The 25,764-nt window shown below is 41.1% G+C and overlaps 1 protein-coding gene across 5 annotated transcripts in view; it reads left to right on the forward strand.

Annotated features, from left to right (window-relative positions):
* Positions 1-25,764, forward strand: part of Pgant9 (polypeptide N-acetylgalactosaminyltransferase 9) — a 68,699-nt gene that overhangs the window by 18,199 nt on the left and 24,736 nt on the right. For 3 of the 5 annotated variants that reach the window (XM_086828924.1, XM_086828926.1, XM_086828928.1), the window contains exons 2-6: positions 1,099-1,175; positions 11,736-12,495; positions 19,508-19,876; positions 19,945-20,109; positions 22,422-22,615. In XM_086828924.1, coding sequence (XP_086685050.1) covers positions 12,099-12,495; positions 19,508-19,876; positions 19,945-20,109; positions 22,422-22,615 — 1,125 coding nt within the window. In that variant the 5' untranslated portion in view covers positions 1,099-1,175; positions 11,736-12,098. The remainder of the gene's footprint in view (positions 1-1,098; positions 1,176-11,735; positions 12,496-19,507; positions 19,877-19,944; positions 20,110-22,421; positions 22,616-25,764) is intronic. The other 2 variants (XM_086828925.1, XM_086828929.1) reach the window with 1 other exon arrangement.

Consider the following 25,764-nt stretch of genomic DNA (forward strand, 5'->3'; position numbering starts at 1 on the left):
TTTCAATTAGCCCACAGATGTGTCAACGAGATGGGACTTTGCCCATCTATCTGGGTGAGTTGGTCACCGAATCCCCATATATATGTATACAAACACACACACATCCACTCGACTGCTGCCCCCTACGTCATGCGATTGGATCGGAGTTCTCTGCCAAAGCATTCTGTCCCAGAGTCCGCTCTGTCCTCGTGTACCTTGAAGTAGCTTCAGACAACGGCCAACACCTAACCGGTTCGACACAGGGGGGGATGGGAAAAGTGGCAAAAAAAGCAGGAAAAATATGCGATAATATATAGTATGTGGGCGTTTGAATTGAACTCCGGGGAGAAAGCCAGGCCAAGTGGAGAAGAGAAAATGTCGAAAAGCCCGTTGGGGGGGACACTAAACCACATTGATTAGCCGGTGACCCAAAACGAAAATGTTTGGAAAACGTTCAAGAATCTTGTAAGAGCCTAGAGGAATTCAACCCAACTAATAAGAAAGGCTTGTAACTCAAGAAAAATATAGATATTTTTATAGAGATATCCCCTTTTGAAGAAGGAAATGAATTAGCTTATTTAATGATTAATTATTTGTAGAATATTTGCACGTATTTCATAATAATTTATAATCTAAAATCAATAAAGCTTACTAAGAACTTGGAGAGAGCATTTAGCTTTTCCCAATAAATAATTAAAACTGCTCTTGAATATTTTATTCAATATTCCACAACTAATAACATTAGCCACACGCCGTAAATAATCCCTCCTAAATGTGCTGGCTTAGCCCTGGGAAAGCTTCTCAAATAATAATTCATAAGCAATAAATTGTAAATATATATTTATTTCATTATTATACTAAATAATTCTCTGGCTAAATGTAAGCTTCTCGACCATTGCTATGGGAAATTTTCCACATGCGTGGCCAAAAGCGGAAATGAAAACTTCCCGGACGAAACATATGGTGGCAGTGCCATAAATTCACTCACTACCTTACAGAAATAATTAAATGCATAGTAATCTATAAACACAGGCACTCTCCATTATCTTGTTGATAGTGCGGGAATTTATCGCAGCTTTAACTAATATTTCGTGTGCATATTTTTCTGTGTAATTGCAGCTCTTGTCGTCACGCTCCAAGTAAGAACTTAGAAGGAAAACCCAAGGAAACCGAGGAGGAGGAAACTCAATGCACAGGTAAGTCAACGCCAGGGGAGAGGGGAAAAGAGCAAACAAATTTTCAATGTCAATTTGTAGCTGGAATTTATGATAGCCATTGTTTTGTGCGCCAAATATGGCTAACAATTTCACTGAACATGGCCGGCTACTTACGACGACCAACTAACTGGCCCAAGACCAGGTTTCATTGTCTCGATTGTGTTGCTGCCTTCTATATTTATTTTCCTTAACTTTTTTTTTGTGTGCTCCGATGTCGTCGGGCCCTGCTCTCGCTCTTGGCCTCGTTATTGTGCCAAATGGCCATAAAAGGTTAATTGGGTCCTTAGCAACTCGGCGGCAACAAATAATGCAGGCATTCCTTAGACTTGGGCGACTGCTTCTTCTACCTAGGCGCGACATAGAAAAATCTTAATTAGTTAATTAAAACAACAAACAAACTGCAGTCGCGACAAGAACTGGTCAACTGGTCTAAAGCTTTTCGCTTTTTATTTTATTTTTTGGTGTATTTTTCTGTCCTGTTTAGGTCTCTTGTAGGTTCTACACTGAGATAGATTTTAACATATTTAATACTTATGCCGTGCCATGCTAAGAGAAGCTGGACATACTTAGGGTTCATCACGTTTAGAGTAAAGTATGGCCAATCTCATTTATTATTTCTTTCAATCAATGTTCCTAGTTTCATTACTCCGCTCTTGTACTATTTTTTAAAGTTAAACAATTATATGAAAGTCTTATACAAATAAAGCAAGTTGGAACAAATATTACCTACTATTTTTCCTTGTGCACTTTTCTGCCGTGTTTTCCAAGGGCGGACTGCAAGTAGTTCACTTGGGCTACTGCATAATTCATTCGGTTTTAATGACAACGAGGCGTGGATGCTGGACGTGGATAGAGACACGTTGTCTGGCCCTCCACAGATCCATCCTTTCGCTCTCTCAAATCCCTCGAGGTGACATTAAACTATGAAAGGCATTTAGTTTAGCGATTTATATAGGCGACTTTTGACAGTTTTATGTCGCCCGGATCCAGATCCAGATACAGATACAGATACGCGTTGTCCAACGATAACGAGCCTGAAATGTGTTTCTCTCCTGCAGTCGCCTCATTAAATGGAGCGGCAAATGTTTATATATATATATATATATGTGCAGCAGCCTGTGGCCCACAAATACTCGTTATCCTTTGGCCAGCGTCGATGCAATTGCCTGGCAGGGATTTATTTGCTTTTAAGCAGTTTGTAATTGCCATATATCCAACGTGCAAGGAGCGTAATCCACCAGTGAATCACAAGATGTGTTTGCTTGGCAAGGCGACAGGGAGAATGCTCGAGGGTTCAGGATTCTGGTCCATCCACAGTGGAGACCATAGCTCCCAGGGGATTCCAAATTGATTTTCGCCCTAACGAACCGAATTAATACGGGGAGTAGTGCAAATAGATTTAATGAGAAACTGGCCCTGAAAGCTTCATTACATTTGCTGGTCGACTATCAAAAGTAAACATATTTACCAATCAATTTTAATTGACAGCCGGCATGAATTTAAAACATAATTAAATAAAATATGTAACGAAACGAAACTAACTCAGAATTCTTAGGAACTAATTAAGCTGTTGAAAACTTTTCCCAGAAAATATTTATTTCTCAAGTTCAACTTCAAGTTCCTCAAGACAAAATTCTTGGCAATAACAAAGAAACTTCCTGACAAGTTCAAAGCCCCGTCCAATTTCCATAAACTTTTTATGCAATATCATTTATGATCTAATTTGCCTCATCTCCATTTCCCCTTCGCTTGACCTTTACTAAAGAAAAAAAAAATAAACTTTGCCTGCGAGCAAATTGTTTGGACATGGAAAAGGCAACGGAAAACCTCAGCGAAAATTCCAACAAATGTTATTTTCAATTTCTTCTAGTTCCACAACTTTTATCCTTTCTTGACCACAAAATGTTGGGGCCTAATCTGCTGCTGGCCCGGCCGAAATGAGCAGTCGGAAAAAGGACAAAGTGGAAAAAATATATATAATGGGAGCATGTTATAAGCCTAGACGGGGAAAAATGACCAACAGCATTTAGAGGGCAGAAAAAAGGACTCACTCACACACACATACAGACACATACATACATGGGGGAAATGAAACCATTTTTGTCATTTGACAGGCAATTTTCAGGCGTAACATTTTCGATTTTTCCTAGACCTCTCCCGATTTTCATTTTCCGCCACAACGCAACCGAATTATCTGCCCCCAACAAAAAGGAGCAATAAAAAAAGGGAGAGAAATAAAATATATGTCCTGTCGGCCGTTGGTGACCCAAAAAGAAAATGCTTTATAAAAAATCTCACGATGATAGTTTATACGGCTAAAAGGCTCTGGGTGCATGTGTGGGCCAAATCTGTTGCCATTTCTCATGTTTCACAAAACATTTTTCCACCATCCTGCCGTCCTGGTGTCCTTCGGTCCTGCTGCCAATCTGCCCGGGATATATCCGCTGCCATGGTGTCGAATATTTAATCGAGCTGCCACATTGAAATATATTGAGTGTATTACCGAATTCAGCAGCCGCTCACAACTCAAATCTAGCTCTGGGCTATCATTTGATTAAATCTAAATCTGTTTACGAGCCGTACTTTCCTCGCCGCTTTTCCGCCCTTTTTCCGCCACTCCCCTTTTTTTCATTCCATTGCAGGATCGGCTGCAAAGTAATAAATTAATATCCCTCCCTCCCTTCCTAGCTGGTGTTTTGTTTTTAGTGTTTTTGTTTGTTCTGACTAAACCTGAACAAACAGAATTAACTCCGATAACTTTTTGCGTGTGGTTCATTCATTTTGACTAGTTGGACAAACAGTTTTTGTGAAATGTTTGTTTGTTAGTGAGTTTCTGATAATTTAGAGGGTATATGGGAATGAGGCTTATGGAAAAAAGCCGTCAAATCTCTTGGTCTACTTACAAAGGTGCTAATTTATATCAGGGTCACTTTAATTAACATGATAAGTAGCAGACTATATTTTAAAGAATTTTTGTTTACAAGTTACGATTATAGCATAAGTACTAATTCGTAAATTATAAATAGAAATTATGTGAGTGAAAAAAGTGTGTTTAAAATTAATTTTTCTGACCATTCAGAAGTCTATATATACTAGTTATGATTTTCTTTAAGGTTTTACTCAGCTAAGTAAAATTTAAACTCAAGTTTTGTCCCTTAGCTTTATAATCAGGTTATTCTCTTTTATCACCTGTATTAATTGGTACTCTCTAGTCTTATACTCCCAAGTTGAAAAGAAAAATATACTTTAGTTTGTTGGAAATTAGTTTCTTATTCAATTTGGTAAAGTTGATGGCCAAACTGGCCAAGGGCCAAGTGAATTGAAAGCGGCAAAATGCAATTCCCGCTCTGAAGTGCACGGAGGACCAACAAAAATCGAAACTCAAACAAAAGCCAAAAAGGCCGAGAAGCAAGAATAAACTACGGCAGAAAAAAAAAACAGAAAATGGAAAGAAAAATCAAGGAAAAGAACCGTGAAAATCGTGAAGATGCCGCCGAATGGTCAGGTTGAAAAATGGCATGAAATGGAAATGGAGGTGAGGGCCTCCGGAATGGCTTTGACTTTCGGACTGAAAATGCCGGGGAGAAGGCAAACAAATAAATATTGGGGTCGTGCAATAAAACAGAGGGAAATGCCACGTGGCGGGAGGGGGGCGGAGGGAAATCGGCGGACTCTGCACGTGGAAAATGCATGGAAAATGCATGCATATGCAAATGAACAATTGATTTCCTTGCGGCTCATTTCAAGTTTTATTCGAATCGAATTCCGTATTAAACTTGCCTCTTTTTCGGTTGATTTGTTATGCTCTTTTTCAACATTTTTTGTTTGTGTTTTTTTATTTTTCGCCAACAACTTTTTTCTGACCCCCAAATTAGTTTCGTGTGGTTGTTTTTGGCAAAGGCATTAGACAGCGGAATGCTGACCTTGTTTTCTGGCTGTGTACAAGTGCAAGGTCAGCTGAAAAGGCCAATGAAAAAATTTGCCAAAATGGAATCAGAGCGGAGCCGAGCACAGAACTTGGTTGGTCCAAGCCAACCGAAGCTGTGGCCATAGCTGAATCTGAATCTGAATCTGGGGAATTCTGATTACGTTTCCCCTGAACTCTTCTCGGATTTCATTAGCAGTCTCTGTGTGTGCGTTTTTTTCTGGGTTGGGCAACCAACCACCAACAAGTTTGGCAAGTTTCTTTTGGACAGTTTGCCGAATGAATTAGGCAAAAATCTAGCCCAAGTTTTTGACAAGTTTTGATGGCAACAAAGGAAACGATTTGCGGCCAGATTATCAAATCAAGTCCAACGAAGAAATGAGAAAACAAATCATTTGATTTGATTTCTGGTTTTATGTCGATCCGATAATGATGATGATGCTATCATAGACGGCTGTCTAGGTTCGTTCAACTTTTGAAATCTCTGCAAATTCTAGCGGTAGCTTGGGTAAAAACTTTCCCAAAAAAGAAAATTTTAAGAAAAACCCTAATTACATTCCATGCAAATTGACAATAAAGCTTTTATCCTCAAGAGAGAAAGACGGAAAGATGGCCATGAATCTTTGCCGGCTGGCAATTATTTAATTGCACTTTAATAGCCCCATGCACACTCATCCTGTAATTTATTTTCGAACAATGAAAAGTGCACACACACAAAAAATGAAAAAGAGTGCGCCATTCGCTCGCTCGAACACAGATGTTAGAGAAAAAGCATTTAATTACATTTTCCACATGTGCGGCGGCGAAAGGCATTCGTGCTGCCCCCGTTTGTCAAATTAAGAGCCATAAAAAATGCGTGGCATGTTACCAATTGTCGGCGGGTATGGCAAGATCAAGAGCTGCAGCTCCATCTGGAGGATGCATCTGAGGAACTGGTCCTGGACCGAACTGGTTACCTGCCTCGCAAATTAACAGTTAAGCGCCAACGGTAAATAATTGTCAAAGGCAACAAACAGCCAGTCCAAAGAGGCTGTGCGGCAGAAAGTAAAAAAATACAAGAAAATAAAAAGCACTTCGTGATGCACCGCTCGCAGATGAAGTTGAAGATTGAGATGAAGAAGTCGCGCCGGTTGCATTTGCCATCGCAAATGAGGTTTGACTGGTTTCCGTGACATGAACCAAATGCCCAAAAGGAGTTCTGCACACCAAAGGCAAATACAGTAGGCCCTGGCTTGCAGGGATTTTGTGAAATTAGAAAACACTTAGAGGTGTCAAGATCCGGCTAGCATTTCATGGGTTCAAATAACTAAACAAACGAAAGTGATCTCATTGCTCAATACCTATAGAAACATGAGCTCAGAAATCTATAATTATAACATGATACACAAATGTTAACGAGAATGTCAAATGAAAACCATAAACAATGCGTTGTTGCTAATATACTTTCAGATTTAATGTTTATAAAATGTTTTTAATCTGTCAACATTTTAATATATCATTTGTATTGTTGATATTTATATTGCTTGCTTTATAGATTTGTATTTTTCAATCATCATATGATATATGAAGCAGTAAATGTTTAGTAAACTTATACTTCTCTGTTCAAGCTTCCCATTAAATTGTAGCTTAAATTCCACTTCCACCCACATGTGTTTAAAGAATATACTAGATTTTCACTCCACTATCTATGAATTTCAAGACCCAAAAAAATCATAAAAGAAAAGAGCACTCAAGGCTAATAAGCATTATTGCATTTAATCCTGATATTTTCTGGCACGGAATCAAGTTGGTTTCGCCGCATCAGAAGCACGGACCAAGTCAAATTCAATTACCATTCGTTGAGATTTCAATTTGTGGGGCTCCGCTGCGATTCCCACTGTACCTGCTCAGGAAAGAAGACCTGCTGCATCTGTCTGGCCATCTTTCTGTCTGCGAAAACCCATCCAATCCATTCCGTTCCCCCTGGTCTGTTTCTTAGACTGGTAATTCTAGTCGCCTTGGCAACTTGGCGCTGCTGGCGGATGTGCAAATATTTTGATTAAATTTTCTCCATGGCAACTTTCTTTCCACGAAGCCAAGCTGCAACTGCAACTGAAGCTGCAGCAGCAGCAGAAGCAGCAACATCGTAGCAACAGCAGCAGCAGCAGCAGCAGCAGCATCATCACCAGCAGCTTCATCATCATCAGTGGCAGTGGCATCCATCTGCCAGTTTTCTGGCTCTGGGGTTCTCAGCCATTTCCACCATTTTCCCTCGGCGTTTTCCCATCTCCCCCTCGTATTTTCAAACACGTTCTGCTGTTGAGTTTCCACTCCTTGAACTTGACTTATAGAGGGACATAATTCGGCTAAGTTTAAGCTTGAATTTGATATGGCAAAAGATTTCGATGAGTTGATAGAGTATATATATTGAGAGTAAGAATCGATGAAAAATGCAACTTCAGCAAGGGATTTTATAGAAAAGAAATCATTATGTATTGGATATTTCCAACATATTTAATATATTTTTACTATATTTTCTTTAGCATATCCCAAGAGATATTCCTCTCGATACACATTCCTTCTCGATAGCCATCTCTAGTGCAAAGTTCAGGGAAAAGTTTAACCTGACGACTTCATTTCGATGCACTCGAGAACTCGGGAACTCATTAGAAACTGAAAACTTTTCATTTGCCAGCGAATGCAAATGAATATTAAACGAGGCAGTTGCCGGTGGCAGGGGAGTTTCTTGTGGCTGCCTTTTAATAACTGTGGATTAAGTCTGCATAAATAATAATGATTATAAACTGTGTGAACCGCAGCCAGCGTGAAAATGCACAACGATTTTCCCACCACCCCCCCTACCCGTTGGAAAATTTCTTTTGCCACCCTCGCAAAAAGTTTCTGCATAAGAAAATGACAAATGATCGCGCGGGCAAAAGTATTCAAAAAGTAGCAAGCAAGCTGAAACCGCGACAATAAACTTTTCTTCTCCGTTTTCCCCCCTTTTTTCCTGTTCTTTTCTTTGGCGCAGAAGAAAATGCGAAAAATTCTTGGACTTTGTGATGCGTAATTTGAGGTTCTTATAACCGATTTTCCAGCAGGAAAAGCACCAGCAGCAGCAGCAGCAGCAGCAGGAGCAACAACAGTCGATGCTTTTCCTTTACGGCTTTAATTTGCAGTTAAGTGTTCTACGAATTATCTAGGCAATTATTTTTTGAAAGCTCTGATTTATGTGTGGCATAGATAAGTTGAACTAAGGCCGAACTAAAAGTAATTTTCGTGGAACTATTCGAGTTCCCTCTTCCTCTGTTTCTTCCACCTGTGCTCCGCCATTCGACTTAATTGTATCTTATCTGTACAGAACGAGGCTGAGGCACCAACTAGACTCATCAGGGAAGGCACAAATTGGCCAACACGCTTATCAGTCAATTAGCCGGGCGATAAGACGCAACACGAAGCGAAAACGCAGGTAGAAGCACAGGTGACGAGGGTGAAGCCGAGACAAGTAGCCTCCTGGGACGGGGGAAAATTAGGAGGGATGTCTGCGCCTGTCACCGCCACAATGGAAACACTTATCAGGGCACACCGTCACTTCCTCTCTGGGCTTTTCTATTTCTCTAATTTCGTTCCAGGTTATTTTGTGCTTATCGCGGCAAAGAAAGAAAAACCAAAAGTTTCAGTACATTATCACGAAGGAAATGGGATACTTTTGGGCCTAAAACTAAACCGCAACTCATTACGTTGCAAACTAAAAACATTTCGAAATAGTTTGTAAGCTGATAAGCACACAGTACTAGTATTTTTCTTGGCTTAAATTACACCACACATGTTACAGGCATAAATATTTATTTTTACGACTGCAACAGTCCACCTACAAGTGTTCTATAGTGTAATTTAACGATAAATTCGACCAACAGAGAAATAATTGTGGGCGGGGCAATAATTTGCAGGTAGCAAAAATAGCAATGGCACTTCCTAAAATCGAAATAAGCCTGATTTTACTGGTGTATTTAATCAGAGAGCCAGCTAATGAATATAAGTGTTGTTTTTTGGTGGAAAACCATTGCAGCTGCAGCCGGAAAATCGAAATAAATGGCTGGCATTAAATACGCATTGGGAATTGTACATATCCCCATAAAATATTATGATAACCATGACTACCAAACTAGCCGCATTTCAAATTTAAACTCCAAACCCAATCCCCCAATGGAATCCGAAAGCCAAATATTGCGCATTCGCCGCGTATGCCGCAGTCACCAATACCAACGATACCGCAACGACAGACGCGTAGTTTAATTAATAAACAAATTTAAGAGGCAATTGGAAATTGCCACCTCGAATTTATAATCAGACATTCTCCGCACACAAGCCATCAATTATAAGTTGTCGGGAATTCTATATACATATAACGATAAGCAACTGGAACCGACGTGTGCTTGAATCTGATAAATACCAAATTTTTTTGGTTACGGGAAAAATTGATGGAAAGTGTCGCCGACAATTATCGTGTATTTTTGGCTCGATCCGAAAAAATAATTGCGAATGTCAACATTGGGTTTTTCGGGGTGTACATTGTCCCACTCCCACTACCTCGCCCGACCTGTCTGCCAACTTTAATCGCTCTATTTTGCCCGGACAAACTCCGGTTTTGTGTGTGAGTTGCTGTTTTTACAGCTGGATGAGGACATGACATGCTGGTAACAAGCGAATGTCTCCCCCGCTTTCCTATTGTTTTCAATTTAGATGCGCATACAACGGAAATTGCCAACATAGCATAGCATAGTAGGGGAAAATCACAGGGGGCCAAAGGGGGGGCGGCCTGGATGGCACTTGAACCCAACGAGCCATAACAAAAGGCACACGAAGTAATTAACTTGTATTTATTGTATGCACACATAGTTGCCATCGTTGGTTTGCTCTGCAGAAAATCAGGGCTCCGGGCATAGTTCTCTCTCTCTCTCTCTCTTTTTCCCCCTCTCTGTCTCTTTCTCCCTATAGACCTACTCTAATTGATAAGCTGGCAAGTTGGCCTGGCCCTTTGAACCCAGGGTTTTCCCGGGTTTCCCTATGGGGCTTTCCACTTGCCACTGGCCATCATGTGCACTCGATTACTTGGAGCCATCAGAACTGCAACGGTTGGTGGTCAAGGAGCCTTGAATGAGTTGCGATCACGGCCCCGGCTAATGTTTATTAATTTTCATTTTTCTCCACACACACACATTTTTCCTAATAGACTGTGCAATCGGTTGGCTGGCCAAGGCAATGAAAAAAGAAAAAAATATAATGCAAATTGCTTTGGCTACCGGCGATACACTTGGAAAATTAGCCATGGTCGAGAAGTTTGTTTGAAAATCTGAATTCTCTTAATTATTAAAGTACTTGTATATTTTATCTTATCTTGAATGTTTAATTTGCACTTGCTATAGCTTTGTGACTTTAAAAGTGACATCCATTTAAATGAAGGAAACTTTCTTTGGTAATTTCTCTTACTCATAGTCTTATCTGCCAGCTGAATCTATTTAAATACAATTAACTTACGAAATTAACACACTTAAAAGTTGCTTCTCTAATTAAATATCAATACATTTAATTAAAACATTTTACTAATTGAAAATCAGTAGGGAAATTCTGGTAAATAGATTGTGGCAAATTGAATTTCAACGCCCAACTTTGACAGGAGCTGTTTTGCTTGGCCAGGGTCAGGGATTAGTCCTGGGAGTAATTCAATGGAAAACCAGTATCAAATGCAACCTCAAACACATACGGCATTCACATAACCCACTCCGCGGGCAGTTCACTCGCTAATTGGATTAGCATCGAAGGGTATTCAACTGCGGTTAGGCAGGCGAGGAACCACAATTTCTTGTTTTCTGTTTCATTCCTTGGACGGTGGATGCGCTGCGCTGCGCCAACCTGACACGCAACTTTGCTCTCCCACTTGGGCTCCGCACCATAAGCCACTCTATAATGCACTGCGAGAAATCAGAAGAAATATATAAAAATTGTATCATAAAATTAAATTAGTTTAACATCTATTAAAAGTACTTCGTAGCTCCTTCAAAAGAGTAATTCTATTGCAAATAAATACCTTTACATTTGACAATTATTCCTCCCAGTGCCTGGCATATTGGCCTGCTGTGGGCATGGACTCCACCAACTCTGCCCCGTTCTGTTTCGCTGGCTTGGGGCTCAAGTGGCGTGTCCATGTCATTTACCTGGCAGCCACTCAAGTGGCTGCGGCAACGGGGCGTATGGGTGATGGGTGATGGGCGGCGGGGAGAGCTGGGATCTGACGGGGATCAGTACAAAGTTCTGATGCGGTTTTTGCTGCAATTATATAATATTGACATTAGTTGCATGTTGCCTGTCGCTTTATGTTTGTACCGGAGGCCGGAGATTGAAAAAGCTACGAGCTTAATTGCATCTTCAGTGGCTTCTAGACGGAGATAAAGATGCGGCGGCAGTTGCTGCTTCATCAGCAGAAATCAAAAATCAATATTATCTTTAATGGCTCAATTATTTGATTTGCTTTTCAATTTAATGGCTTAATGCCGCAAATTAATTACACTCACCTGCCCTTGTCCTACCGAGACTCATGAGTATCTTTACATTTCCATTCCCATGTCCATCCACAGAATCCAGACGCTCTTCAAGCCGATTCACACATATCCAGGCGGCTCAGACTGACTGACAGCCACAGACGGCTGCAGACCTATAGACGATATCTTCCAAGAGGACACAAAGGCATATCAGAAGGAGAGAGGCAGAGAACCATTGGAAAACGAGAAAAACATATCCTGCATCATAAATCATTGCCAGGCTTTGATTAATGTTGCGTATACGCAATGTGGGCCTCTAACTAAGTGAAAGCTCAAAAAGAGAGAGTAAGACATCAGCACCTTCTGGGAACTAACAACAACATCATCATCATCATCATCCTCAACGCCAACGTCGTCGTGGGCATCTAGTAGCAAAACCACAAATCCAACAAACCAAAGATGGCCTTCATCTGGCGGCGACGTTCCACGACGATTGTGAAGCTGGTCTTCTTCCTGGTGGCCATCTGGTTCTGCATAGCCTTCCTGCTCTATACGGACGACACCCAGCGGAGAGCCTCCCAAGAGGGTGTTGGCAGTGCGGCGGGCAGTGCCCTTGGCGGAGGACCAGGAGCGGCTGGAGGAGGATTGGGTGATCCCATTGCCTTGGCTCTAAGAAACGAGCCTGCGGGCGAGGACCTCGGCATCAATGGGAATGTCATCGGCGGTTCAGATGGTAGACACAAGCCTGTCCGCGACGAGGCCGACATCCCGCCCACAGTGGGCAAGCACAAGGAGAATCTGGTGGAAAAGCTGCGCAAGAAAGCCCAGGAACATCAGAAAGCCAAGCCCGTTGAAGGTGAGTCTGCCTTGATTTAATTGCATATTAATTGCATTTATACTGTGGAGCGAGCCATAATGAGTGATAATTAAAGTTAGGCAAGTCGGGGGAAAATGCGAACTAAGAGTATTGAAGCTATGGCATTTTTATACAATTATCCAGTCCTCTTAGTGGGCCAAAATGAAGAACAAAGTAACCATAACAGGTCCTTTGCGCACCTATTTCCTAGTTCAGTTACTTAGCTACGATTTTTAAAGAAAATAATATAATTCTGGTCAAAATTAAAGCACTCTGTAACTTGTAAATAAATTTTCTTTAAAATAATTAGTTGATAGGTTTTTGATAACACATCCTTAAACGAACTTTTATTTAAGGGGTTGCTTGTTCAGTTTTATAAAACAATTAATTTTTTCTATTTACATTTCGTAAAATATGTTTAAAAGTAAATTATATGTACCTTGATGACTTTTTCTACCTAGATTTTCTGTGACAAATATTTTGTAAAGGAAACCCCAACAAAAGGCCAGATTTTCCCTAAGATTTCACGCTGATTTCCCCTCGATTCTGTACAGATTCTTGCTCCATTAGTGCCCAGTGCACTTTGCATATCGGAATATCCCTCTGTTCTGTGTCCAACAATAAGCATTTATATTGAAATCAGTTGCACATTTATTTCCAACTCAAAGCCCCGATTTTCACCAATTTCCCCCGCTTTCCATCGAGCTATTCAACTGGCGTTTTCCGCTCTTGTTATCGAAGCTTGCAAATCTATTTTTCTTTATAGAGCATGAGCAGAAGAAGCCCGCCATCCTCCCTCTCCTTTTGGCATCAACGAGCTGGGTTTTTTGCACTTCATTTCCACGCAATCGCTTGCAACTAATTCCCATCAATTCAATGCACACGCAACATCCTCCCCTTCCTCCCGAGCTGATTTTCCCTCGCATTCCTGCCACCTCAGTCTGGTTCTCGCTCCTCGTTCTTTACGGTCACACATCCTCCAATCCTTGTTTGGGGGATTGCAGTTTGGGTCACCAGCCCGATCCGGTGGAGATGTTGCCAAACCAAACGGGGATAATAACACATATTGCTTTCCTGTGTTCGCCATTTCCCCGCACTCTTTGGTGCTGGAAAACTTGCTGCCTTGGAGCTTGCTGCTGTCACACTTCCTTCTTTCGGCCACCGCCTTTGTGCCTTTAAGAAAATTTCTAACAAGTTTTACAACAATATCGAAGATGCCAGCGGCGAGCACTAACAACGCAGACAACAGCATGCAGCACTTAACAACTTGGATTTTGCTGCCAAACAGCATTTTCAATGTCAGCAAAGAGGGGCAAAAAGATGGTCAGAGGGGCCCACACTCGGTGCATGCGGTGCGGAGATAGATATTCGCATTAAGCCTCGGCGGCGGCTGGCAGAAATAATGTTACTTACTAATCAAGTCAAGTCAAGGCTTAGAGGAGCCGGTGCCCAGCGATTTTTACTCAATGGACACTTGACTGGCCGCCCAGGCAAATCAATGAAGCCAGACCGAAGCCAACCAGCCATGAATTTCAGGGGGCTCTGGGTAATGGCAATCGTAAGGGGGCCTAAAATGCACTGACCACAATATTATTAAGCTTTTCTCTTGAACACAAATTAAAGAGAAAAAATGTCTTATGCAAGGATAACTTTGAATCAAAAAAAAAACATTTTGTAAGTGAAGGATGCATTTGTAATTGAAAAAGTAGTCATGAAGTTCTGAGATAAAGACTTTTAACTTTTAGGCCTCGACATATACTCCCTATCTCATTTAAATGCCTCGATTTTTCTCTCAGTGCTGTACCTTGTAGCTTCCTGTACGAAAGACCCTCCTTCATCTATTGCCTCGCATGTGGAACAAGCATTTAAGATTGCATCAGCATGTGGTCGGTCAGTTGGGGGAATAAAAAGGAAATAAAAAGGGAGAAACAAGGTGGAGAGCTGGGAGATCTAGCCTTCCTGGCAGACAATGCACGTATTTGCAATTTCGCATATCATGTTTGCATCTCTCGCTCCTCGCTGCTCCTTCATCATCGTTCTCCATCATCATCATCATCATCATCCTCGCCATTGTCGTGGGCCAGCATCTGCTCATCAGCTTTGAGGTGGCAAAGCTACAAGTTGGTCCCCGATCCTTTGGCCAGTCGACAGTCTGTGGATCTGTGCAACAATCGTAGGCTTAGGAGGCTTTGCAGCCATCGGAGGCATCAGCAGCTGCCCCATGGCGTCAAAATTGTGTGCAAGCCTACAAACGTTTACCAACACTCCAAAGGCAAAAGGGTCTCACACAGGGCCACCTATTGATTATCAGGCACAGTGAAGCCAATATTCAAATAATGGGATATATTAGGGGTATTGGATATGATTTCTATATAAATTACGCTAAGGTTAAGGAACTTCTCTGACGTATGAGTTATCTAACAATGATAAGAAAAGAATTTCTGCAGTGATTCAAGCAAATATATAATAACCTTTATGACCTATTTTCTTGTGATATAAGATTACTTGAAACAGTATGTTATCTCTATCTAAAGCTAGGGGCCTTAGGTTACCTCATACTTTCGAGATACTTTCAGACTGACGGCAGAAAGCTTTCAACACATAAAAATAAATTTAGCAGGTTCTTAAATGTCGTTCAAGGTTCTTCAACCCAAGCTAGATGTATTACAAATCATATGAAATGGTAATAAGTTTTATACCAAACATGTTTCCACTCCAAAGTCATTTTAATTTTAATCTTCTACAGACTTTCTAGACAGCAAACCCATTAAGTTTTGTTTTATGGGTCTGGAACTATATTGCTTTGGAATACAGCTCAGACCCAGGCTAGTATTTACAGCAGCTTTGGTAGAGCCACAAATAGATCATCCTTTCCAAGTCTGACTATGATTTTATGGCCACTCTCTCAACAGGGGGGCTGTACTTTAGTGACCACGGTGGCATACATACTCCTTCGTAGGGGCCAGTCTCCACTGCAGTTCCTACGGACTGTGTTCATAGCTGGTAATTAGTGTTGTTGTACTTATTGGCTTTGGCCTTGGGGCGCGTTACCACCACCGAAATGGCTAAAATGGGAAGAGTTACCAAGGCGGAGAGATCGGTAGAACTGAAGAGGGGAGAGTCCGGAGTCCGGAGAGAGCGTGGCTGCAACACGACGTTTATCGCGCGTTCGCATCGGGTTCTTAAGGCAACTAAGCCCCAATTCCCCCACTTTGTAAGGGCTCCATGCTATATAATGTGGTACAGTGAAAAGAATAATCATTTTTGATCAATTTGTTTATAAATTTTAATCAAAAAACAAGAAAGGAAGCGAAGTTCCGGAACTTTCGAACTTCGCGAGATCGCAAATCAATCCTAACTAAGCCAAAAGTGCATAAATTTTCAATCGGCAAACGCTAGATCAGTTCAGCTTTTGATTCTGATCTGGGTCGCAAATGACTGCTTCATTGCGTTTTAAGCTTCTGATTAAAATTATAATACCTTTCAAGAGTATAAAAATAACCCAATAAGAGTCTTATACAATCAATTTGGAACTTTGGAATACGTATTATTTTATTATATATTTTTTCCACAGTGCATTTAAACCTGCCCTCTGGCCATGTTATCTTGATCGTTGGCCACCTTTTCCCTTCCGATCTCCTCGACTTTGGTTTTTTTACTTGGCCTGCTCTTCATATATGCATAATTCTTGTTTTTACAATTTAGCAGCGATAATGATTTTATATATACATGGCAATATGGTTACGCCCCATTTTGGGCCAGATTGATTTGCTGCTTTGTCCGTCTAAAGTTCTTTTTTTTCTCATGTTAACCTCCTTTCCTTCCTATGTTTTTTTACTGGGCTTTAATCAATGCTAATCCCAGGGCTAGATTCTCATTTGTTGTTCGCATGTCTATTGCTATTTATCGCCCACACGCAGGATATATGGTATTTGTATATGAGTAAAGGACATGGGAAAATCCCCCCAACTCCCCACTGGCGGAAAATCTTCCAATATTCTGCGAAATAACGGCACTTTGGCATATTATGTTACTTTTATGCGGCAAACATGATGATGAAACATGCACGCAGCTCACCAGGCTAACAGCCTGATATGTCAGCCGCCTTCCGTTCACACACACACAAAGGTATTTGTCATGCGGCCACGCCCCCTCTCCAGCTCGACAGGATAGCAGCGCAGCGTAGAGTGTCCTTCTCCTTCTCCGCCCCCATTTTCCACCTGCTGTCGCTGTCTATAACAAAACATTTATAGCTTCCTGTCACGCTCAGGCGTGTCCCTCGAGCTCTGTTCGCTGCGATTGTCTCCTTTTGTCTTCGCTATGGAAGCTCTCATTCTCTGCACTTTGAAGGCCACCTCCAGTAGGTCCTCCTCTTACCACCCAAAAGTCACCCACCCACCCCCCTTCCATGTGCCAGATGCCAGCAAATGGAAATATAACGTATACGCAGTGTTGAAACTTGACAAATATTGTCAATTTCGATTTCCTAAATGCACAAAAAGTTGGAAAAGGTGAATCGATACGAAAGTTGAGAGGAAAAAGTTGACAGCTGAATGATTAATTATCACTTAAGTTGATTATGTTTTTAAACTACTGAGGAATATAAAATGCAATACAGGAAAGATGGTAAAGAGATATTTATAAAGACATTTGAATATTTTAATTGGGAAACTGGTATAATTTCGATTAAAATCATTTAATCAGATAATAAATTAAGTAATAAATAAATACAAAGATGTTAAAATACTTTCATGATATTTGGTTTATTGAATCATTCAGTTTAATCCCAAATAAAAACTATATATTTCTTAAATTCAATTCACTGTGTTTAATACAACAAAAAAAAACATTTGAACAAATACTCCGAAAACAAATTTAATAAACAAAATATCCACTGCAAACATTTAATCAGATTATAAATCTATTATCAGTTTGCTTTGTGTACAAAAGCTGGATTCAAATTGATTTATTAATTGCATTTTAAACTCTTTTAAAATGTATATAAATTCGCAATTTTAGAGGACTGCAAAATAAGTTACTCCCGTGACGGGAATTATCCGGGATTTATAGCATTTCACATAATATACAACTTTGTTGGGCTCACCTTTTGTCCAAAAAGGGCGTGACCATAATTGGGTTACCTCGCCGGGAACTCCTCGGGATGGAAAGCAGGAGGGGATTGGCGATAAAAGGGAAGCGAGAGCGGAGCATCGCCGCTGGGCGGAATCATTAATATCGAAAGAGGCCATAAATATGCTACAGTGAATCAATAAAAGACATAAAATCCAGTTACAGTCCCTCCATCCCGCCCTTTATTTATACTTTTTGTTTTTATTGTTTTTTATTATGATGATGCGTGTGCAGGCCCAGCATGCAAAAAAGTTCATTACGAACGGGGTGTGGGCTTGGGTTTTTAAAGGATGGAAACAGGACGCAGGACTAGGCAGGGCTAAGGATGCGGGGATGCAAGGAGAACCGAAAACTCGACTTGGCACACGCGTGAATATTCCGCAATGAAGTTGTAACTACGGCAACCGGCGACAAATCATAAAATTATGAGTTCCCCAGTTGCAGTTCCCCCTCTCTGGCCTTTCAAGGCGCCGCCTCTGGGCGATTTAATGGTTTTTCTCTTATTTTCCATTTTTGTGCGAACAAATTTATTGTCGGCTGATTGGCCTCTTGGTTAGGCTCCTCTCTCCCTTCCCGGGCTAACATAATGCGGTTGGGATCCCGCTTCCCCTCCTTGTGGGACATTCCACTCGTCCTGCTTATATTTCCTAGCCTTTTATGGCTTTTTATTTTTGCCAGCCAGCTTTTTATGCTTATTGAAATTGAAATGATTGTGGTAATTGAAATGTTTTTGCATGGCTGGAAGTTGACCAAATGGAATGGGAATGAGTCTGGGAATAGCACAGAAATATGCTTCCCAATTTGGGAAAAGAATGAGGCAAGCGGAAGGTTTTAGTAAGCGCATTTCACAAAAAAAAGAAGAGAGATGAGTTGAGTTGAAAGAAAGAAACTAGTTAATAAAGTCGAGGCCCTTAAGGTTTTTATGGGCTTTTAATTGGACCGGTTCAGGTTGCCAAAACTTTACAACAATCATCGATCGGAAAGGGTTTTTATTGAAGCTTTATAAACAAAAATAAACTCATTAGAGTTCTTTTGTCTTAAATTTACGTGTTGAGGAAGGATTATTACCCTTCAGCCACAGGAGATTAGAAAGTATTCATGTACATTTGCGACTAAATTCGATTTCCTTTGAACATGTTGAAATAACTTTTCCTTTAAATCTCTCTTAATCCCAATGAAATTAGAAAACCTCTACCTCTAGTTGATGAAACACTTTTAATTAAATTCCTAATCCCCATAAGCACAACACTCAGGTTGTGTTTTGTCATGTCATTCCTCGAGAAATTTCCATTAATGTTTTCCCGTTTTCGAAAGGACAACGACAATACAGGACTCCAGGACAGAGAGAAAGACTGGCAGTCAGGCGATGCCCAATAAGTGTCACTTGTGGCTGACAAATCGCATAAAAAGCAGCAGCAGAAGCCTCCCTGAAAAAGAACTCTGTGTTTGGGTGGAATCTGTCTGGGAGCAGCAGCTGAGAGAACTGGAGAAATCATATTTCCATGCAAATGCAAATAACAAAATAATAAAATGCACAGCACAGCAAGGACATAGGACATAGGACACACACATGTGTGTGCTTGTGAGGGGTGTGAAAAGTGGGGAAATAGGAGCATAGGAGGAAGGAAATTTGCAAGGCAAACGATTTTTCATGACCCTGTAAAGAGCAGCAGCTCTGACGATGGCAACTTTTCATGTGCAATGCACCGGGAACTGGGGCGGTGTGAAGGGGATATGTGTGTGTGTATTTTGTCGTAAATTTCACGCACAACAAAGCTTTATCTTCATTCCACTCACCTTTGGCTCACAATTTCAGGGCAAATGCAAAGTAATGTTGACGCGCTTACCTAACATTTCCCTTATTTCCATTACTTTTTCCCAGATACTAACAAAGTTATTGAGCCGCCGGGCGACATTGATGACAATCCCGGCGAGATGGGCAGGCCGGTGAAGCTGCCAAAGGAAATGCCCGAGGAGATGAAGAAGGCTGTGGACGATGGCTGGACCAAGAATGCCTTCAACCAGTATGTCTCCGATTTGATCTCAGTTCATCGAACGCTGCCAGATCCTAGAGATGCCTGGTGCAAGGATTCGGCGCAATATAGATCCGATTTGCCCAAAACCGATGTCATTATATGCTTCCACAATGAAGCCTGGACGGTGCTGCTGCGCACTGTGCACTCCGTGCTGGATAGATCTCCAGAGCATCTGATTGGAAAGATTATCCTGGTTGATGACTACAGCGATATGCGTGAGTATTCATTGCGATCTCTTAGTTTTAACCAGGTTTTAATCAACTAAAATTTCCCCCCTTTACAGCTCATTTGAAGAAGCAATTGGAGGATTATTTCAAGCCCTATCCCAAGGTCCAGATTATCAGAGGTCAGAAGCGAGAGGGTCTGATCAGAGCTCGAATTTTGGGTGCCAATCATGCCAAGTCCGCGGTACTCACTTATTTGGACTCCCATTGCGAGTGCACTGAAGGTGAGTTTTAATTGAATTAAATATGCGAAATGCCCAAAAGTATACCAACAACTTTTTTCGGCTGGAAACCCGGCTTTCAATTTGCCATATCGACCATATGCTAATTGGGCAAATAAAGCCGAAAATTCGCTCTTAATTGACTTACCAACTTTTGTTAGGGAACTTTTTGGGGAAGCTTTCATAAAAAATGCAGGCAAAAATGAATATTTTAATTTATGCCAGTGACGATAAACCGAAATCAAATGGCAGCTTTTAATGCCGCCGAGATTTTTCCATCTCAAATAAAACCCCTGTTCTGTCGTATCTCGTTTATTGTCGAGTGTAATGTTCTTGGCGATACTCAATTTTGATGGCCATCAAAGCAAATCCGTTGGGCCGAATACGATGCCAATAAATTGGATGCCAGCAATTATAGAGGAATCTCTAAGTTGTCGGCCATCCCAAAATTATTTGAAAATATTATCACCCCTCATTTACAGCACCTTTGTAGATCGGTTATTTCTCCATGTCAACATGGTTTTATTAAGCGAAGATCAACAACAACAAATCTTTTGGAGCTCTCTTCCTATATTATAAAGGGCTTCCATAATAATTGTCAGACAGATGTAATCTATACTGATTTCAGTAAAGCTTTTGACTCTGTTAACCATTCTCTCCTCGTTAGAAAACTCGATTCAATGGGTTTTCCAAGTGATCTTCTTAATTGGATCTCAAGTTATTTGAATGGCAGGACGCAAAAGGTCCTCTTTAAGAATAATTTATCCAATGTTCTAAGGGTTACATCTGGCGTCCCGCAAGGAAGCCATTTGGGACCCTTATTGTTTACATTATTTATAAATGACCTGCCCAAAGTCTTGACTAACTCCAGAGTACTTATGTACGCGGATGACGTCAAGCTTTGCGTGCAATACAATGACGTTGCCTGCCAGTCGGATTTACAAACAGATCTTAATAATTTTCAAACTTGGTGCCGTGTAAACTTATTAAACTTAAATGACTCGAAATGCAAGCTAATGACATTCTCACGTGTCGTTCCTAAGCTTGCTACTTACACGCTGAACTGCTGCTCTTTGGAAAGAATTAATTCTGTTGACGATTTGGGCGTCCGCTTGGACCCAAAACTTGACTTTATTGATCATATTTCGTCTATGGTGAATAGAGCCAGGGGTGTGCTTGGATTTATTAAACGGTGGTCGAAGGAATTCAATGACCCCTATGTTACTAAATCCTTATATACTTCCTTAGTTCGTCCTATCCTAGAATATGGATGCTGCGTTTGGAGCCCTCAGTACGGCGTCCATAGTAAACGCATTGAGTCGGTTCAAAAGAACTTTTTACTTTTCGCTCTACGCGGTTTAAATTGGGATGCAAACCAAAGATTACCTTCCTACTCTAGTAGACTCCTATTAATAAACTTGCCGTCCTTAGCCAATCGTAGAACGATGCTAGGGATAACCTTTATTTTTAACCTTATACATGGTGATGTGGAAAGTGCTGACTTGTTGAGTCAGCTTAATTTCCATGTACCATGTAGAACTACTAGATCCTATATCCCATTAGTGTTGCGCCACTGTAGGACCTCCTTTGAACTGCATGAACCTTTTAGAGTGCTATGTGCAAATTATAATGATTTGTACACACTAATCTCTAACGTAGATACCCTTCCTAAATTAAAATCTTTAATACTAACACACTTAGTAAGCATGCAAGCTAACAATCTGGCAGCACGCCGGTAGTTCAATTTTCCTCGTATTCTGTCCTATATTTTCCATCGCGCCTACTAACACCTAACCCTAACAGGCACGTGCCTGGTGTCATACGGGCCACTTGAATGTACTGAACTTAGTGCATCAACGTCCAAGTTAAAACAAGGGGCCCAGCCCTAGAAAAATCACTTAATCTGCGGCATTAGGCCCAGTCTGTTTCTGTTTCTGATTCGTCCTTCTCCCGGGGTACTGTTTCTCATTTTGCTGCCTTTATTAAGCCGTCGAAGCTGGCGATAAGTAAACCTACGAAAAAGGCAATCAATTTAGTTTATTGAGAAACTTGGCAAAAAGTACACAAAAGTAAAGTCAAGGAGGGAAAATATTCATTCGGGAAACTTTAGTGACTGATGGGTTTGCTGGAGAAGCAATTTAATTATTCAACAAAAGCTGTAGATGAATACTTGTTAAGATTTTTAGTTATTAAATCAAATTTGAGTACTAGGTTTTCCTCAAGAAAGTATTGATAGTTAAAGACTTTGTTTTCAGTTACTTTGTGGTTTAATAACATTAAATCTTATTCATATATTTATGTGTATTTCCTTACAGGCTGGCTGGAACCACTTTTGGATCGAATTGCTCGCAATTCCACAACCGTTGTGTGTCCCGTGATAGATGTCATCAGTGATGAGACCTTGGAATATCACTATCGGGACTCCAGTGGCGTTAATGTGGGAGGTTTCGACTGGAACTTGCAGTTCAGCTGGCATCCCGTTCCCGAGCGTGAAAGGAAGCGTCATAACGTAAGTCCATTTAAATAATTTCCAAGACTCCCAGAAGTTGGGGTTCCGTGTTTTGCGGTTAACTTAAGCACACCCGTGCAGGATATTTATCCCTATGTGTGTGTGTGAATTTGGCTTTAGTTATGTTTGTTTAACACCGCGGTTACCATGGCTATATGCCATCCCGTGACTTTGGTTTGTAACCCCATTCAAAGGTTTTTCCCCATCGGAACGCCGAGAACATGAAGCCGCTTAAAGCGCCTGAACGTGACTCCAGAAACGGAATGTTTGCCGTGAAAAGGGAATGTGCGCGCCTGTCAATACAAACACACAAACACACACATATTCAGCAGAGGTTTTCCGAGGGGGGGAAGTAAACTTCAGGGAGGTGGAAAAGCGAAGGCAAACACTCGTTCTCACGTACAGGCCACAAAAGTGTCGTTCGCAGTATGAGCTATTAGAACTAAGAGTCGTTTCCCTCGCAAAGATGAGCTTGCAAATTTATGCTCAAGTTGGGAGGAAGTTAAGGCCAAAGTTATGGCCTTGGTTAGTTATATGGCCAGATAGTCAAGGAGCCTCAGGGATATTCAGAATATTTAAAGAGGCATGAATGTGATAGACATAGAAAACACTGATACTTAAGTTTTATACTAGGAAAAGATGGCATTAAGCATAAAGTATTCCACCTGAAATGGGGTTTGCAAATTGTGTAGCATATTTAATAGAAAAGGAATGAACTTGACTGAGTTCCGTTAAGTATTTATTTAAAAACAAGGATTTCAATGGGATTTCCTCTAGTTTAGTAAACTTTTAAATTATCTACCCAATCTCTTCAACTGTACACTTAATCCTGCCAACACGTTTTGTAGTTTTATGACCGCCTGTGCTCAACACGTACAAACTTTTCCCATACACTGACAAGCAATTAGATACTCCCGCACACACAGAGACACGTGCTCAATAGGGGGAAATGGAAAAGGGTTTTCCGGCGTGAAAAACGTGGAGAAAAGGAGAGACAGGCAGGCTCCGCAAATGGACATTCGAGACTGTCGATGGGTTTTCCAATCTGCCGACAGCTGTTGCTGCTGCTGCTCTGAATCGAGGAAAACTACTCCTTTTAGCTAAACCATTCTCTGCTTTTCACCTAGAACTCCTTCAACTTGCTGCAAATGCCATCGAATCCTCTTTCATTTCGCCATTTGTTTTACGTTTTAATTAAAAGTTCATAATTACACCGTTCTCGGGGCAATTCTGGTGTGAATTGCCTTAAATCGCGCACATTTATTACACATGCGATATATTACGTATACGCCCCATATTGCAAATGGCTGAGCCGAAGAGGAAGCAGTGGAAAATGCAGAAAAGCGGGCCTTGACACTGCAATTAAAAGCCAAAAATGTTAACAGCACATTTTCGCCGGCTGGTTGTGTTTCTGTTGCCGTTGCTCTGTGTTGCTCTGTGTTGCATCGCCTCTTTGCGGCGTAAATATCTGGCATAATTGTTTTTACAAGCGCCGAGGGGATTTATGGCAGCACTCTTTGCCGAAAAATCCCCGGCAAAGGCCGCACGGCCGTTGCAAATTGTTGCCGGTTCCTGGCAACATGCGGCGTGGCGTGGTAAATCCTTGCCCCCCCTCGAATCCTGTCTCCATCCTTGCGTCGCCTCAAGTTGCACTTAGCAGCTAAATCAAGTAAAGCATTTCCTACCCGCTGCAACAACAACATTGGCAATTTGCCGACTCGAAAGGCGGAAGCCAACTGCTGCTGGAACCCATAAATGTAGCTATTCCCCGTCACATACACATACACATACACACTCACTTGCACATGAGTGTGTGCGTGGTGGGAACAGATAATGGCCGGCGCGGAGAATTTTCCCGTTTTCCCCAGCGAAATTGTGTAAAGTTTTTGCGGAAAATTGAAAGGGCTGCGCCAAGGATATATGTTTAAGGAGTTGCACAACTGTAGAGTTAAAGTGGAAGTTGGTTGTACTTTGATTTTGTGAACTAAATATATACCAACTAACTTGGGTTAGGTAACTTTTGTTATTTAATTAGGAAAGAATTTGGGTCATTATTTGTGTATATAGCTAATTAAAGTAGTTTCTTAATTAAAGTTTAGTTCACTGCAGAGCACAAAGGCTTGTCTCTCTCCCCCCACTCACAACTTGGCAAGCGATTAGTAATTTCTAATATCTGTTTGAGTTATGCTCTATGCCAGGTGGCATAAACAAAGCTCCAACAACAGTCTGCGACAAGCTCAAGTCTATATGCTCATCCCCCTTTCGGGGATTTTCAGCTGCCGGGCACAGCTGTTGACAGTCCCAAAGCTGCCTGAACGAAAATCCGCCCGGCAACTTCTGATGTCTGTCCAAAGTTGCTTAACTTGTTACGAGTTGGCAGCAGAGGCAACAGCAACAGCAACAGCAACAGAAGCAACAATAATACTCCTAGCAGGGGGAATCAAAAATACATATTCGTTATGGGCAATGCCATTTCCCCTGCACTCAAAGTTGCTACTTTGGCTTTTGTTTGTATTTCCTTGGTGAATCCTGCTGCTGCCGCTGCTCCAAGGTAAAAGTTGTGCTCCTTTCAGCCCGGGATACATTTATTTTTATATTTCAGCAAACAAAATTCTCAAAATGCAGAAGCTGGGGATTTGGGCTAATGGCTTTACAACTGCCAGGCAGGATCTGTTTCTCTCCCCTCGACGAATCAATCAAATTGAGTTTTGAAAAGTGAAAAATCCTTTAAGTAAATCTTTGGCAGTTAATCATTTTAAACAACTTAATTCTACTTTGAAAAGTTTCCTTTATGTTTCCTCTTTTTCCTGGGCTTCCTTTTATGAGTTTCCCTGGCAAGGCAATATGAAAATATTTAAATATTTAGGAAACCCCAGCAAATAACATAAAACCTAATTTGTTTCGTTTCCACAACACACACCGCAGGCTGCAAAAATATATATAAATATATAAACGTGCATCGCGAGTGTGTGTGTGTTGAAAAGCAGTGGAAAACTAATCCCGCAAAGAGGAAAAAAATCTCAAATAAAACTACGAGCACAAACAAATTCATACAGAACGCAGATCCCTGCGGGCTGACGTTGGTTTTGGGGAATATTTGCCTGCTGTGCAGGGCGTTGAAACACTAATCCAATTATTTGAGTATAAAG

Source organism: Drosophila serrata, unplaced genomic scaffold, assembly GCF_035046125.1.
Source record: "Drosophila serrata isolate PLE 108 unplaced genomic scaffold, ASM3504612v1 contig_184, whole genome shotgun sequence".
In the NCBI taxonomy this organism is placed as follows: domain Eukaryota; kingdom Metazoa; phylum Arthropoda; class Insecta; order Diptera; family Drosophilidae; genus Drosophila; species Drosophila serrata.